General features: G+C 39.7%; 1 protein-coding gene across 3 annotated transcripts; it reads left to right on the forward strand.

The window, feature by feature from the left end:
* The first annotated feature begins 554 nt into the window (after nt 1-554).
* Nucleotides 555-15,866, forward strand: ulk3 (unc-51 like kinase 3). Of its 3 annotated transcripts, none has more exons than XM_056375244.1 (17): nt 555-655; nt 1,393-1,537; nt 1,789-1,929; nt 2,230-2,350; nt 2,741-2,839; nt 3,134-3,277; nt 4,354-4,436; nt 5,748-5,903; nt 6,132-6,237; nt 6,379-6,419; nt 6,604-6,706; nt 7,281-7,345; nt 7,712-7,790; nt 9,598-9,638; nt 12,826-12,873; nt 12,984-13,047; nt 14,645-15,866. In XM_056375244.1, the coding sequence occupies exons 2-17, from the start codon at nt 1,433-1,435 to the stop codon at nt 14,659-14,661; spliced, it is 1,413 nt and encodes a 470-aa protein (XP_056231219.1). In that variant the 5' UTR covers nt 555-655; nt 1,393-1,432; the 3' UTR covers nt 14,662-15,866. The 3 variants fall into 3 exon arrangements, with proteins under 3 accessions (XP_056231219.1, XP_056231221.1, XP_056231222.1); XM_056375246.1 differs by having other exon boundaries at nt 2,744-2,839; XM_056375247.1 differs by lacking the exon at nt 555-655 and having other exon boundaries at nt 1,472-1,537; nt 1,712-1,929.
* The last annotated feature ends 27 nt before the right edge of the window (nt 15,867-15,893 follow it).

Raw genomic sequence — 15,893 nt, forward strand, 5'->3', positions numbered from 1 at the left:
CATTTCCACAGTGACAGCTAATTTCCGGTGAGGGTTTGTTGAAAATAAAAGCCTCGGTTAACCAGAAATTCAGTCAATAAATACATGAAAATTTAACAAAAATTGCTTAATTTAATATTAATGGGTCGTCAGAATATTACACTTATTTCTAATATTGTGGATGACTATAAAACTTATAGTATAATAATATAACTTATACTAGAAATTCTTATTTCATAATTGCCTAAATCAAACCAACGCAAATGACAAATCAAATTTATCTGGAGAGGTGGAATAATAGTCTATTTATGGTACTTACTCAAAAATAACTCAAAATTATAATTGATTGCCCTGTTATATACCTTAACTGTGAAGTCATAAATGTGTCAGTTTGCGGCATTTATGATTTATTCATTTGTTCGTTATTATTATGTATATTATCATATATTTTACAGAATAGTGTTTAACGTTTGGCAGAGGTCGTATCGATTGATATGATTAGAGTACAATTCCTCCCATAATCTGCAGTAGCGGAGTACCAACGCTAGGGGGCAGTAATGCATTTTCTAATACATTTTGACGTCAGCTGATCACTGCAGTACAGCATGCAGCCTGCCCTGTCTGCCATGTAAACATTCACTTTTCATTCATGTACTGTGGAGTTGTTAGCTTACAGGTAAGCGTCAACTAGTTGCATATATATTTAAAGAAAAACTTTGAAAGGAAGCGGAAGGTCTAATTACTTTTATTTTTGACCGAGGGTTGACGAGCCTATATTTAACGCTGCAGTAGTTGGCGTAGCACTTGCTGTGCTAGGAATAGTAAGCTACTATATTCCTAGCACAGCAAGTGCTACGCTAGCTAGAACTTAGGTAGCTAGCCCTTACAGGCGGGTATACCAAATAAAGTTAAAAAAATTATCGGTTTATAGTTCACACACCTATCGATAGGAAAAATGCAAAATCCTAAGACATTTAACGAGCCTGTCTGAAGTGTGGTATGTGTCCGGGACACACCAAGTGTTCACACCAAGTAAACACTGAACTAACTGAGTAAGCTTTGAATTTATTCGCGCGAACATCAGAACAAGTTTTCCTCCTGACAAAAATAATTTGCAGTGGGCGTTTCTAAGCAGCGTGAAGCGGTTCTTTCTACAATATTAGAGGCTGTACTTTGAACCGCTGCAGTCTTGGTAATTCACATATCAACGTCCTGTACATTGTTAAATAGTGTGAAGTCTAAATGCACGTGACTATCAGATGATTTGTAAATACACTGGGAAATAGTGTCACCATCAGGTGCAAGGTTAGCATCCCTATTCTGCAGGTTACACTGACCTCTGACCTCCCTATAAAAAGACAATAAGTCAGATCATTTATTTCGTATCAATAGCATATTCATCTTACATTGCAGCCCAGACCTGCTTGGGAAATTTGATGTTGCTGTTGTCAGCATGGCCTCAGCCTCAAGCTTTGCTCCTCCAAAATTGGCAGACTTCATCCTCACAGAGAGGCTGGGCAGCGGTACCTATGCTACAGTCTATAAAGCCTACAGAAAGGTGAGTTTGTGGAGTCATGGAATCATCACATAAGTCCAAATACAGACATTCATGTTTCACGTTAAAGGCGTGACTGTGCTTTCTTTACTGCACTTACCATACTTCAATAACTATGATATTTCAATGAATCTGCCATTACTAAATCTGATTTCTACACCCCCAATTCTGTCTGAGGCTCTGACAGTCCACACTGAATAAATCGGCAGTCACCACTTGCAGGTACTTGTAAGTTCCTGACTGTGATGTTGCAGGGGGACAGTCGAGAGGTGGTGGCAGTGAAGGTGGTTGCAAAGAAGACTTTAAACAAGGCATCTACAGAAAACCTGCTCACAGAGATTGAAATCCTCAAGACTGTGCGTCACCCTCATATAGTCCAGCTCAAAGACTTTCAGGTAAGATCATTTATATCTCTTAGATTTGTTCAACTTATGCAAGGGATGTGTTATGAATTAAAAAAAAAAAAAATTAATGTTAAAAGATCTGATCGTATTTTCACCATGGTGATAATAGTGAGCATATGTTCATATAAACTATGTCTTGATTGGTGGCCAATACTAGATCACTAAAGGGCACAGCAGGCAAACAAAACTCTCCTTGTAGAAATGTTTATGAATTTTGTGTTCAGAAAAGGAAACAGTTACATTCTTCCTTTGAATCTCTCTCTGAGTGTCTTCATTCTTCTGTTTCATTAGTGGGATGCTGAGAATATTTATCTGATTTTGGAGTGGTGTTCCGGTGGAGATCTCTCACGCTTCATCCGCAGTCGCAGGATTTTACCTGAGAGGGTGGCCCGCCGCTTCCTGCAACAGATAGGTGAGTAATTGCCAGACCTGGCAGGCAGTCAGAAATGAATGGAAATGAGAGCATGTGATGAGATTTTACGAAATCAGCATTACAATTACATTACAATTTATATTACATTTAATTTGTGTAGCATGTGACTTTTTTTCTTCGTTATGTGGGGAATTGTTAAAAAAAAATATATGAAATATAATATATGAAATAGAAAGTAGGCTGAGATTACGAGTTTGACAGATTATCTTTCATCTGCAAACAGAAATCTGGGTTTGAAACCCGTTAGTTGGATTCACACAGAAGATAACAAAAATATGAAAATGAATCTGATCATTTTTGCTCATTTATTGTAAGTATGAGAATTGAGAATGAGAGAGAATTGTGTATTTGTATGTGTGTCTGTATAAGCAGCCTGTGCCCTACAGTTTCTCCATGAACGAAACATCTCACACCTGGACTTGAAACCTCAGAATATTCTTCTCAGTGGCTCTGCCCTCAAACTAGCAGGTGATCTCACACACACTGTCACACCTGTTCGTAAACTCACACTGATGTGATTGTAATAATGTGAGGAATGTGCCAGGGACCAGAAACATTGAATCACAGTCATGGTAATTGTGCTGTTAGGTTTGCAGATCAAGAAAATAAACTTATTTTTTTGAGCAGGTCACATTTGTGCACACTGCATTAAAACATGCAACTTTGTGGAGCTATACAGGAGTTTAAGGCATGTTTAGGGGGATTGTATCCATTTGGACCTCTCACAGTGAACATGTTGTTTAAATTCTCGTTTGCTCTCAGATTTTGGTTTCGCCCAGTACATGTCACCATGGGATGAGCAGAGTGCCCTGAGAGGCTCTCCTCTTTACATGGCTCCCGAGATGGTGTGCAGACGACAGTATGACTCCAGGGTGGATCTCTGGTCAGTTGGAGTCATTCTCTACGGTGAGTACTTTGAGTTTACCTTTTCATCTCTTGACTGAATCACACGCTACCTCACCTAGTTTACCAGGCTGTTTGCTCCTAGGTGGCTAAGATGTTATTTTATTTGTCATTTTTCTGAATATATAATCTAAGTAGCATTACAATTACAATTTTTTTTCCATGGACAGTATCTAGTGTGACAAAGCATGAATACCCATAAATAATCATTTCCAATGTGCCACTGTTCATCAACAATAAAAGGATAGTCAGTTGACTTCCCTTACAAGCCTGAAAGAGCACACTTAGTAGGTCACAACCACAATTGCACCATAAATCATAAAATGTTAGCATAGTTTGCTCCCCCTTAAGCGTTATAGTAATTGTGCAATAGCAGCGCAATAGCACAACACAGTAATTGTTCTGTGTGGGGTGACAAGTTAAACTGTACAATAGGAGGCGTTACTGTCACTGTCAGTCACTTAAGCCAAATAGAATAGCATGTAATTAGCAAACTGTTTGCTAAGAATATCTCACTAAAGACCGACATCATTCCTGTGGAAATTCTCACCTCCATTAGTTCTAAGGAGCTGTTATTCTAGTGTCAGTCTATTTTTGTTTTTTTGTATATTTTAATCATGTGCACGTGCACAAGGATGGACATAAACATGGGTGGTGCTGCACATTCAATTGTTCTACAGGTTGCGGTAACACACCAAAATACAGTATGTAGCAATACCCAAACAAAGACAGGGAGAAAGAAGACCTCTAGCAAGTAACCAATTATTTAAAATACTTTTAAAAAATTGACTTCGCAAATGTTTTATGAGAAAGGAAAACCATGTCACATATTTGTTAGACTTCGAGGATACAAGTCAATGTAAAAGCTTTTGTTTGTTAACAAGATAACTCCTCAGGGCACCTCTTAATTCAGCTTAAGCCAGATCATTTTTAAATGGAAGCATTTGAAACATGCATACCCTTTACCTAAATGAATAATTTTATTAACAGTGGACGCGTTCATTTTTATTGACAAATACTTAAATCACTGCTGATTATAAGTTGGAAAAGTCTATTAAACGTTGTTTGTTTGCATGTAGAGGCACTGTTTGGGCGAGCACCATTCGCATCAAGGTCTTATGCTGAATTGGAGGAGAAGATCCGGAGTAACCAACCTATTGAGGTAAGTGTTGAGTGATAAATGAGCTACCCATTAGTGAATGTGCTGGACCGAGATGTCAGCTGTTCTGCAGAATAGTATGAATGAGTCACTGCTTGCACTGGTGCCCTAAAACCATGCTACATTGTGCTACATAGTTTGGTGTACACACATGTTACAGATGACAAATATGGTGTCTAATAAAAGTGGTGTAAACCTTTGAAAGACCATAATGAGTTATGTTCTGGGAAAATGACTAGCTATAAGGATGGCACTGTAACTAAAGCCAAAGCATGAACTCAAGTAAACATTTCATTCAGTAACAAAAACACTGTTCTACTGCAGCGTGTTTGTGTTTAACAGTTTTTCTTAAGTAAACATAGATTCAGTCTCTTAAGGTATACACACACATCATCAGATCACCCGGAAATTAAAGCACTTAAACTCAATAAAAAACAAAATACTAGAATTAAAAATATTACATTTCTTATTAAATGTACTTTATGTCCTTATTTTATGTGAGATGCTTTTGTTCCCTGTAGATGTAGATGTTGATATGCCCATCCAACAGTGTAATCAAAACAAATTTCCTCAAACTGTTGGAGCTTTTTTCACTTTATTTGTGAATCTTCACTGTAAAACCACTAGATGTCACACTTCCACAGTATTCCCTTGTCTCACTGAAGGAGAACTGGCAGTGAAGGCACTCCATTGTAACATGATCCAACATTTAAACAGTCTGCGATACAAATAAAAAAAAAATGTCTTAACATATTGGCAAACACAGGTGTAAAACAGGTCTGTGTAACATACAGTATGATCAGTTGTTGACTTGTTGAGAAACATAATGCAAATGATTTTAAGTCAACTGCTTTAAGTATATAGGTACAGATACCAGATACATGATATACAATTCTAATTTGATGTTTAAATACATTAAACAATAGTTTCCTATCTCTTGATTTTGAGACGTTAAAATAGACCAATAACTACTAGCTGCCAATTAAAAGTTGTGTTTGCATCTCTGTCGTGATTTGCCTGCTGCACACAAACATTAAGTTTTATCACCATTGTGACCATAAAGGATAATAGTACTTTCAATGATGGAGGGTTTGCAAAACTTGAATTCCTGTGCCAAACATTAGGCTCGAACTTTGGATTGCATTAGCATGTGGTCCATTACCCAGGGATTCACATAGAGAGGTTTAAGGTCATCTTTTGACAGAAGGTAGTGATGTGAGACTAGAAGGTCTTTGGCAACAATCTGCTGTCCTTTTCATTTGGCTTGTCCTGTGGATTGAGTGCAACATAATAAGGTCGTATTTTGTGCATGAGCTCCCTCCCGGGGCCAGGGTGTCCAAAGACTGCAGGGACCTTCTGTTGCGGCTGCTGGAGAGAAATCCAGATGCCCGGATCACCTTTGCAGAGTTCTTCACTCACCCTTTTGTGGATTTGGAGCACATGCCAAGTGCAGAGAGCCTTGTGAAAGCGGTAAGAGAATATGAGGAAAGGGAAATATGTGCTGGCATGTGTCTATATACTCTAGATGATCATGAATAATGTGTGCGTGATTGACTGAGCACATGTACACATGTGTTAATAGGTTTGTGTTCATGCCTACCCCACGTGCCTTCACGTATGACTCTGCATGCATGCATAAGCAATGGAGAGTTGTAGCCGCTTGCATTCAGTGATGCCAGTTCCTATTTTCTCTTCCAGAAAGAGCTTGTCCTGCAGGCCATTCAGAAGGACCAGGAGGGGGAGAGGTCGGCCGCTCTCTCTCTGTACTGCAGTGCCCTGGAGCACTTTGTCCCCGCTATTCACTGTAAGAGCAACAACCACTCTCATTTCCTGTCTGTGGCTTAAGCCCTTCAACAATGCCCTGCCTTTGTTACACCACAGCAAACTGTCAAAGTAAACTCACCAAATGTAAAACCAAAACATCTCTACTTTCCGCCCTCTGCAGATGAGACGGACCGTCAACGTAAAGATGCCCTCAGGCAGAAGGTAGGTCTGAAAACACTCCCCTGATTCACATATGGATTACTTTCTATTTTCAGTTGGTCCTTTTTTGACACTCCAGTTTCACTTGGAATGAATTCTCCTCTATGAATACCATATGGTGTGGATGGAGAGCATATGGTATGGTTGATGTGATTAAGTTGAGTCAATGTAAGAGGACTTCCTGCAGGTCAGCCAGTATGTGTCCAGAGCCGAGGAGCTGAAAGCGCTGGTGGCCTCAGACAACAGACTGAGCTTTGAGGAGGCCCGGACCTCCAGGGATGTCCTCCGAGGTAACGCACACAGCTCAGTGCAGAGGCAGGGCCAGTACATGCAGGCATTAGCATTGTCTGGTCAGATGCTATATGAGAGGACAGCTTGAGAAATTAAATGTAATAATGGTGTTTTAGTACATTTTTCCCCTTCATGATTATTATTCTTGTGAGTACAAACCTCTTCAAAAATGTGCGATTATTGTTATGGAAAATTACATTAAAAGGCTGTAAGAAAGCAAAGATGTTTGATCCTTTCTACTTCTTAAATGAATGAAAGGAAAATGTAATTTTCTTTTCCCCTGCTGCAGAGGTCAGGGTCAGCTACAGACTGGCTGCCTTTTGGTCTCTTGGGTATTTGGTGTTTTGCTCAAGAACACTTGTGCTCAATTACCCTGTTGACCTAAAATTAATATTAAGAAATCTTTAAGAATCAAAGTATCTCAAGCCCACATTACTGGAGTCTAAAAATGCTGCTGTGGACATGCGATTTCAAACTATTGTTTATTTTCTAGTAGAATGCATTGATGCTACGTTTAGACAGGTACACAGTGGGACTCTAAGTCGTTTTTTTTCTGTTTCCTTGCTATTTCAGAAATGTCCCGAGACCAACCACGGCTGCAGGCCGCTTTGGAGATGGCCTCTACTGCCATTACTAAGGTTAGCTTAGGGTTACTGCTGGATGATGCTACTGTTTTAGAGATGTACCAAAAGGCAGAGTGAAACAGAAGCGGTATAAAAAAACAAACAAAGTGACAGGGTATAAACCAACCCCCCTTTCACACATTGCCTTCCAAACCACATCTTTTAAGAAGACCGGTGAACCAAAAACTATTTGACATTGTGCTTGTTGTGTAAATCTTTTTATATGTGTGCCTCTGCTCTTTAGACCAACATTTTTAGGAGTGAACAATAATTTTGCAATGTTAACAGACTGGCAGTATCAGTATTGAGTTAAATGAATTATTATTAAGTATCTCTGTGGTCTGATTTAAAACATTATGTTGCATCTTCATTCCCTGACAGGAAGAGAATGGGCTGGATGATCATGTGGCCCTGGATGTGTACCAGCAGTGCTTAGGAGAACTACTGTTGGTGCTAGCAGGTAGATAAACTCTTTCCATAGAAGATGGCTTTACACAGTTATCTTTTCCCTTGCTACTCTTGGCTACTGAGCCACTCCACTGTAGTTCAAGATGCAAGTGCCATGCCAAGGAGACCTTGGCTGTAGTTGGTGACAGAGAAAGAAATTGAAACCATAATATAGTCCCACATCTGATACTTGTGCACATTTGTTATTAAAGAAACAGGAGAAGAGATACTTTGAGGAATAGTTATTTTGAAAGACAGAAGGCATGTGGGCACATATGGGCAAGGACAAGGTCATAAATTCAATTAGAGTCCATGGTACAGCCAGAAACTGAGACAGGTCAAGAAATTGCTTAACAAAGAAAATAATACTCAAGGAAAAGGCTGAAGAAGAGAAACAAGAATGTCTCAGAGAGGTACTAAAGATACAGAGATAGATTAAGAGGGACTTAACTGGAAACAGAGAGACTCTGAACCAGACAGAGAGACTGCAGAGAGAGAGATGAATGGAAATGAATATAAAAAAGACTCAAACTCTCATAGATGGAAAATAACTTAGAGAAAGTGATATAGAAAGAGCAAAAGACAAACTGACAGAGAGAGAGACAGAGTGAAGCAATTGGCTTAAAGAGAGACAGGGACACTAATGAGACAGACAAACAGACAGAGGAACTACAGAAGAGTCACCAGCGACTCTCTCTGCGGCCTGGCGTCCATTAGCCCTGGCTCATGAGCTCATCTGGAAGATCGGCCTAATGGAAGAGGTGGGATAGAGTGATCCACATGTGGCTTTGAGCTGGGATGAGACCCGGTGCCAGCGCCCTGTGTGTGGTATGAGAGTCCTGCCATCTGCTTCCCATTCAGTCAGGCTTTGTGTTATTACACACTGGAAACAAATAAAAACTATTATCTTACTAATGGACGAGAGCTCTCATCATCCAGCCCACTCCAGTCCCAGCTAAGGTTCATCCATTAGGTGCTGATATTTAGGCTAGAGTCAGATTAATCTTCTGCTGGTTGGTTTTATTTTAATTGCAGGTATTCACTAGTTTGCTCTTTTCTCTTGATTAACTAGTTATTCATCTAAAAACCTCTTTTGTGTGGTTTAGCAGCCCTTTATGGTGAATGGCTGACCACACATTCAGTGATAGGGAAAGCTGGGAAAACCATATTACATGAGTCCCTGCGCCAGGAGGCTTTCCAAGTTTGTCTCCCCAAATTGCAGAGAGAGATAACTGAATCCTTGGCCTGCAGTACCCAGAATTTGTGTAATGTGATGGCAATGGACTACTCTAGATAAATCCATGTTTAAATCATCGGGGCCCCACCTTGTCTTTGTGTGCAGTTATTATGTAGTGCATAGCTCAAGAAATAGTGTACAAAGAATAGACCCATCCCAACCAGCCTCTCTCTCTCTCTCTCTGGTATCAGGAAGCCTCACTGTGTGGCACATCAGATACCACCAGGGGGGATTGTGGGGAGAAAACATTGCTTCTTTGTTTGGTTAGGAGCTCTTTGTTGTGCAGTTTTCCAAAATGCCTTTGCCATCAGAGACCCCTCCCTCTCTCTCTGTTTCTCTCTCTCTCTCTCTCTTTCTCTTTCCTCTTCTGTCAGTCTCCCCTCCAGGATGACTGACTGTGAAAACACTGGCTTACATTAGAACCATTTCCACCCTTGAGCCCCCAGTCTGCACGCTAGCAAAATCCAATCTAGTAGTTGACCTCTCCTTGAACAAACAAGGTGATTAGGTACTGGACTCGCTCCTCCCTTCCTCTCCTCATTCTTCTTTGTCTAATTTTTTTCTCTCTTTCTTTGTGAGTCAGCTGAGCCCCAGGGCCGCAGGAGAGAGCTGCTCCACAGTGAGGTGAGTGGGGCTAGGAAGGTCTTCTGGTTGAGTGCTCACGGTAGGAACAACTTATCTGTCACCTCATACAAGCCCTCTGCTGATCAACTAGATCTGAGAGCAGTAGCTCCATCACATGACCTGTGAGTCTTGCTCCTATGGTCACATGTGCTTGTTTTATATGGTTAAGGCCAAATAATGTAATCTATCATCTATAGTACTGTTTCATACACATAGATCACTGTCCACTTTATAATTGGATTCTTAAAGTGGCTCTAAGTGATGGATCACATGACCACTTATGTGAAAGGAGTCGCATGTCGTGGCAAATCGAGGATTATCACCCAACTCTGTTGTCAGCTCTGCGAAGCTTTAAAGCGTCATTCAGTCAATTTGTTTTGGTTTTTCTGCAACTTTGCTGTTTTTACTGCTTCAAACAGCAGAGACACAAATTTGGCATCTAACTGGTGAACAAGTTGAGCTTTTATTAACTAAAGAGCTGTTCATTTATATCAGGAGTTGGTGGAAACCAAAAAAGAGCTAAACAGATGCCAAATGTTGGACATGATTCAAAATGAATGCTAATGTTGTTCCATTAGATGAGGTTGTCCATATTAGCATAAAAGGTGATAATACTCTACTGTATGTGAGTGTTGTGTTTATTATAAATTGGTTATTGCAGGTTTAAACTCAGTCAGACTAAACTCTGATCATCACGGTTATTAACAATCATCTTGGTTGAGTTGAAGTTGATATTGAACTTAACAAACACATTGTCCATAACTTGATAATATATGTTACAAAAAGCATTTTGGCTTACATATATACTGTATGTTCCAATCAATGACTTTGATAAATTATAGTAATAATTTTATTTTATATAGACAAGCAAAATCTCTAATTTTGTGAGAAGACTTTTCCTTTGGACCGCATCCTTGCTTTGGGTACCAACCTGAACATACTTGAATAAACCCTAAATTTTGATGGTCCAGTAAATTTGCTGGCTGTAACTTTCACGAATCAAATCGTGAATACTAGCATTGATATTCTACTTTGACAAACAAATGCAAAAAGTCGTGCATGCCTGCTATTAAAGCTTCAAGCCCTTTTGTTTTTGTGCAGTTTGTTTAGCCAGCAACTAAGTCTGCAACAGACAACAGTATTTCACCAACAAACCCCAAAAGGGGATGGGGGTTTGAGTGGGCCTCATAGACCTCCCTATTTGAAGTTTTATGGGTGCTTGTCTTAAGTAAATTCAGATGCGGCTGTAATAATCTAACACAGCATTAGGGAGGCGGGGGTGGGAGATTAGATCGAAAGCATGTGTGTATGTGAGAACCCAAAAGAGCCAACACATGCTGCCATGACTGGCCTCCATGTGCGTTCATATCTACTGTAGAGCAAGCTGTAATTCAATATCCTGGCTTCTCATATGTGAACCATAGCTTTGATCTAACCAGTGTATGTTGACATAGTGTCATTATGGCTGAACATATGTGAGGTCCTGTTGTCCTGTGTTTCAGTAGGCCTGTACATACCATGGTGCTCTGCAAGTTATCGATATCTCCCTTGCTCACTCGTGCAGATTTCTTCCACATTTATTGTATTTGGTGATTAAAGGAATTGTGATTAAAGTGCTGCGGCTGGATAAGGTCAGAGCTGGATCCTAAAAACCTGTGGTCAGAATGATTATTTACCACAACAGATTGGTGTTTTAAAGCAACATTATGGAAGCCATCAGTTTAGGTCTCCCGTCATTATGACCCTCAGATGTTCCTGCAGTAATACACAAGAAGGCTTGCTTTATACTGTGACATTGTGCTGATACATGTAGGTATGAGGAGCAGCCAAGAACTTTCATCAACACCAGAGAAGTTGTTACCACAGTAAAGAGCACCCTGAAGCATATGACGACAGTAGTTACTACTTGCACATGTGTACCATATGAAATGTTTTCAAAAAATAACAGAAAGAGCAAAAATCAGATCAGCAGAGTTCAGATGAGTTTAATCTGATTTGGACGAAGAGTTTATGTCCACTAGCATCTTAAAGTCATTGTGTTTCCTGATGCACAAAAATGACAGCAAACAAACACAGCTCAGAAAATATATGTGGTAATTTAAAGTTTTTAACAAAGAGAAAAAAGAAAAACAGATTCATCTTCTGATTTTACAAGAGGCCTTAAAAGTTATCAGCATATATATATATATATATATACTGATAATTATTGATAATTACTGATCGGTTATTGCAGGTTTAAGCTAAGTCAACTAGAGACTAAACTCTGATCATCACAGTTATTAACAATCATCTTGCATACATATATATATGTATGCTGATAACTTTTAAGGCCTCTTGTAAAAAAAAATATATATATAAACACACCAATCAGCCATAACATTGAAACAGGGAACTGGTTTTAATGCTGTGGCTGATCTGTGTATACTGTATACATACTTGCAAGTGTTAAATATTGTTACGACTAAATGAAATTATTATTTATACTAAAGCCATGAATAGTTATAACTTTTTTTCAATTAACTTAATGAAATATTTGATCTGACCACCAGTTGTCTTTAAAACATCACCAGTTCTCCTGGGTACACACATACACACACACACACACACACACAATTTTTGGCACTTTAGATGTCTAGATTCTTATCTATTACACAGCGCCATCAGGGAAGCATCTGATCGGTCCCTAATTAATTGTGCAGCATGACAACGACCCCAAACACACAGCCAGGGTTATGAAGAGCAATCTTCACTGACAAGGAGAAGAAGCAGCCCTGAAAGAGGCAGTCTGTCCCCCACAGAGCCCTAATCACAAAGTCATTGAATCAGTCAATTGCAATTTACAGAGATATTTCACAAACTAAAACCAACTGAAATACCTAAAGATGTCAGATGCCTCGTTGTGGCACTAGAGGAAAAGTCAGGGGATCACCAACGTTGGTTGGATTCTAAGCTTGGACCGAATATCATGATATCTCCCGCCATATGCAATACCTTTCATAATATTGAAATTTGGAGCTTTGCATAGTCTGCCCAGCTGCCTAGTCCGACCCTCATTTCATTGCAAGCCATGCTGCAAGAACATTGGTGGAAAACATATTTCTCTAATTAAAGCTCCAGCAAACACCTGCATTGAAAGCATAAATTTAAGTTTAAGTTTATTTATTGGAATTGTATGTCCTCTCACCAGATTAAAAGCCTTATGACCAGAGCTGAATACCTCAAAAAGCATATCATGGTAAGCATGTGTTCCATATAGTTTTACTACAACTTTCATAAAGTTGTTTGTTAGTTTTAGGTGATTACTTGCATATCTTTTTAAATATTTCAAATTTTTCAATTTTTCAGATGCAGGAGACTCAGAGAGATGTGTCTCTGGATCGAGAACCTCTTGCAGACTCTGTCAGAAGCTGTGAGTTTCCCTGCTGTGTTGTGTAAACTATTCCTCTGGCCTTGAGAGTGTGTTTTTGGGAACCTTGCACTGATAAGTGACTCTATGGAGGTTTGGTACGAGAAGGTGGTGGGGGATTAAATGAGGAATGGCTGTCTAAAGTTGTAATGAAACGTCCTTTCGGTGGTGATTTTTCCACTAGTAAAATATGAGCCATTCTCTTGCTGTGCTTGCCACCCCGCAGCACTGTCTGGCTCTTTGATTTCATTTCAGTGCAGCCCTGGGCCGCTCTGTCCTCTGCCCTCTTGTAAAGGCAACCTTGTGAAAGTGAGACTAGCAAAAAGTACCCTCCTAACACACAAAAAGCAGAAACAACAACAGCACATGCATACACCTCATTCCTTTCTCCTCCTTACTACTAGTTAACTATATTAAAAGCATTGTATTATTAATATGAGTTACATTTTAATATACTTCAACTTCCCTAGCTTTAACTTATATATTCATACCCTTATTCCCAGTATTTTCTGGGCTCAGCTTCTAGATGGATAGTGGATACCTAAAGCCGAGACAATATCCTGTTCTTAGTAAGACATTCCTGGGGAATTATGAATAAAAAAAATGGGAATGGGGGGGGGGGGACCAATGACTCCTGAGGCCACTCAAGTTTCATGAAGAACGTGGCTTCTTATTCTGCTGCTGTTATTTTAATAAAACCACAGCACAGTCAGCCGTACTAGCTGGCGCTGATCCAACAGCAGCTGTACTACAGAGGGTCGCAGCAACGCCCAAGTCTGTCTGCTGACCTTAGACTACACCAAAACAAGCAGCAAAGTTACACTGAGAGCTATCTATATTGTAACCCTCAGACAAACATCTCAGACGTTAAGCTGCAGACAGTGTTTCAGTGGCTCAGTTAAAATGTCCCCGAAGCACTTAACCCTCCCTGAGTTAAATTGACATCATATGGTACATGGCGGTACTTTGTATGGCAGCAGCTGCACTGGCTTTGATCAGCAAAGTTAAATTAGTCTATGACCACAAGACATCACCTGCATGATCAGTTTAAAGGCCTGAAAGGGCGAGCACGCAAAATACTTGACAGAGGTATTTCAATGTTCAGTTTATGTAGCAACAAATGGAAAATTAAGGTGTTCTTCTCCTCCAGGGACAGTATTTATACTATTATAGTATATAGCTCATTCAAGATGTAAAGGATTATGTTAAGATTTCATTCAAGTTGCATTATTTCATTAATTGACAATGAACAAGAAAAGCACACCACACATTACAGACACTGCTTAGTAGGATACCAAGTCAATACATGTTTTTATTATGAACAAAGGTTACATTAATACAGGGTGTCCATTGAAAATGTGCTTTATAGAGGTATATTTTTTTCATTATCTTTTAATTGTTAAAGGATAAGATAGATAATAGATAATCTGAATATACCTAGCTGTCCTCATCTTAAAGTTGTAATTGCTTTGATGCTTTGATCCCATGGAGTTGCATTTGCGTTATTATTTAAAGCATAATACGGAATTTAAAATGGAAAATGTGTTATAATCTTGAAAAGGTGAACCCTAACACACATCAATAAATTCTGTCTCCTCAGCCTGCTGTTTGCAGTGAGTTTGGCGTAGACCATGGGAACCAGCTGGGACGCTTTACAGAGTAGCAGACGGCCTGTCAGTGGTCAGGTTGGACACAGAGCTCTCACCCGACCACGGTTCTTTTGCGGCCAAATATAACCTGCATCACACCTCACCCCAACCATGTCAGTGCGCTGTCTGGGTGGGATATTACACTTGCCAGCCAAATGTGGTCCATGTTTTGGTTGTTGGCTCAAAAGTTTTTTCAACCAGATGATTTTGCATGTAGAAAACTTGTGTTTATTCTATCAGAGGAATAAAATGTTTGGCTGGTAAAATACTGAAAATCACTGTTGAATTCTGGATTTGCACACTGGTGAATGTGAAAGTTAGTTCCCTGCTCTTTACACTGTGTTGGTGCACTGCTTAGCCTCAAATCCCTCCTCCTGACACACCATTGATATGTTAATGCTGGACAGCTTGTATGACAATACCACACTGTCATGGTAAACGAGTTAAACTGAGACTGTTGGATTTTATTTTAGGGCAGGACATTCAGAATCTATTGTGTTTGCAGCACACCTACAAACTGAAAACCTGAGAGTACAGTCAAATGTGGGCTGTGATGTTAAGCATCACAACAATTTTGAACTGCAGTATTAGGTATATTATATCAAGGCCTCTGCAAACATGCACATACTCCCTCACCCCCCTCTTCCCCACTGCCTTTACTGTGGCTCAACCACAGGCTCACCATGCTCTCTCCGCTGATGGAGCCCTCTCCACCACTATGAGGGGAAAACTGGAGAGGTGCGGCCTCTGCCTTATTTACACTAGACTTGCATTTTCTTAGGTTTGGCAATGGACGAGTATTTGAGGGATACAGTGAGTTGTGGTGCTCAAGCAAAGTCTTATAACTAGGCCTCTGTGAAACGGTAAAAAGCTTAGAAGTCGTAGCAGGCTGATAATCCACGCTGTTGTAGGTCGTCACGGACTGTTTTGATTTCAGACAGGTAGAGTGCTTGAGTACTCCAAAAGGAAGCTTTACTTTGTGAATATGATTTTTCAGGCAACTGAAGAAAATACCTGAAACAGGAGTCAAATGAGGAAAAGTATAAATATGTCTCCTGGCAGGACTTCCACATTGCTGTGTTGTTTTTTATTTGAATGTTTATACAGCTGTGATTTTACTATGTATTTATTAAATGAGAAATTCAGTGGAAAAATAAAATGGTAATCTCTTAAGTCTCTGTAGTCTGAAACTCCTTTAGA

Source organism: Seriola aureovittata, chromosome 1 (genome assembly GCF_021018895.1).
Source record: "Seriola aureovittata isolate HTS-2021-v1 ecotype China chromosome 1, ASM2101889v1, whole genome shotgun sequence".
NCBI classification, from domain to species: Eukaryota; Metazoa; Chordata; class Actinopteri; order Carangiformes; family Carangidae; genus Seriola; species Seriola aureovittata.

Coding starts and splice junctions, on each gene's coding strand:
- ulk3 (XM_056375244.1), top strand. CDS start 1,433: ATGGCCTCAGCCTCAAGCTTTGCTCCTCCAAAATTGGCAGACTTCATC. Junction 1,538..1,788: donor TCTATAAAGCCTACAGAAAG/GTGAGTTTGTGG, acceptor GTGATGTTGCAG/GGGGACAGTCGAGAGGTGGT. Junction 1,930..2,229: donor TCCAGCTCAAAGACTTTCAG/GTAAGATCATTT, acceptor CTGTTTCATTAG/TGGGATGCTGAGAATATTTA.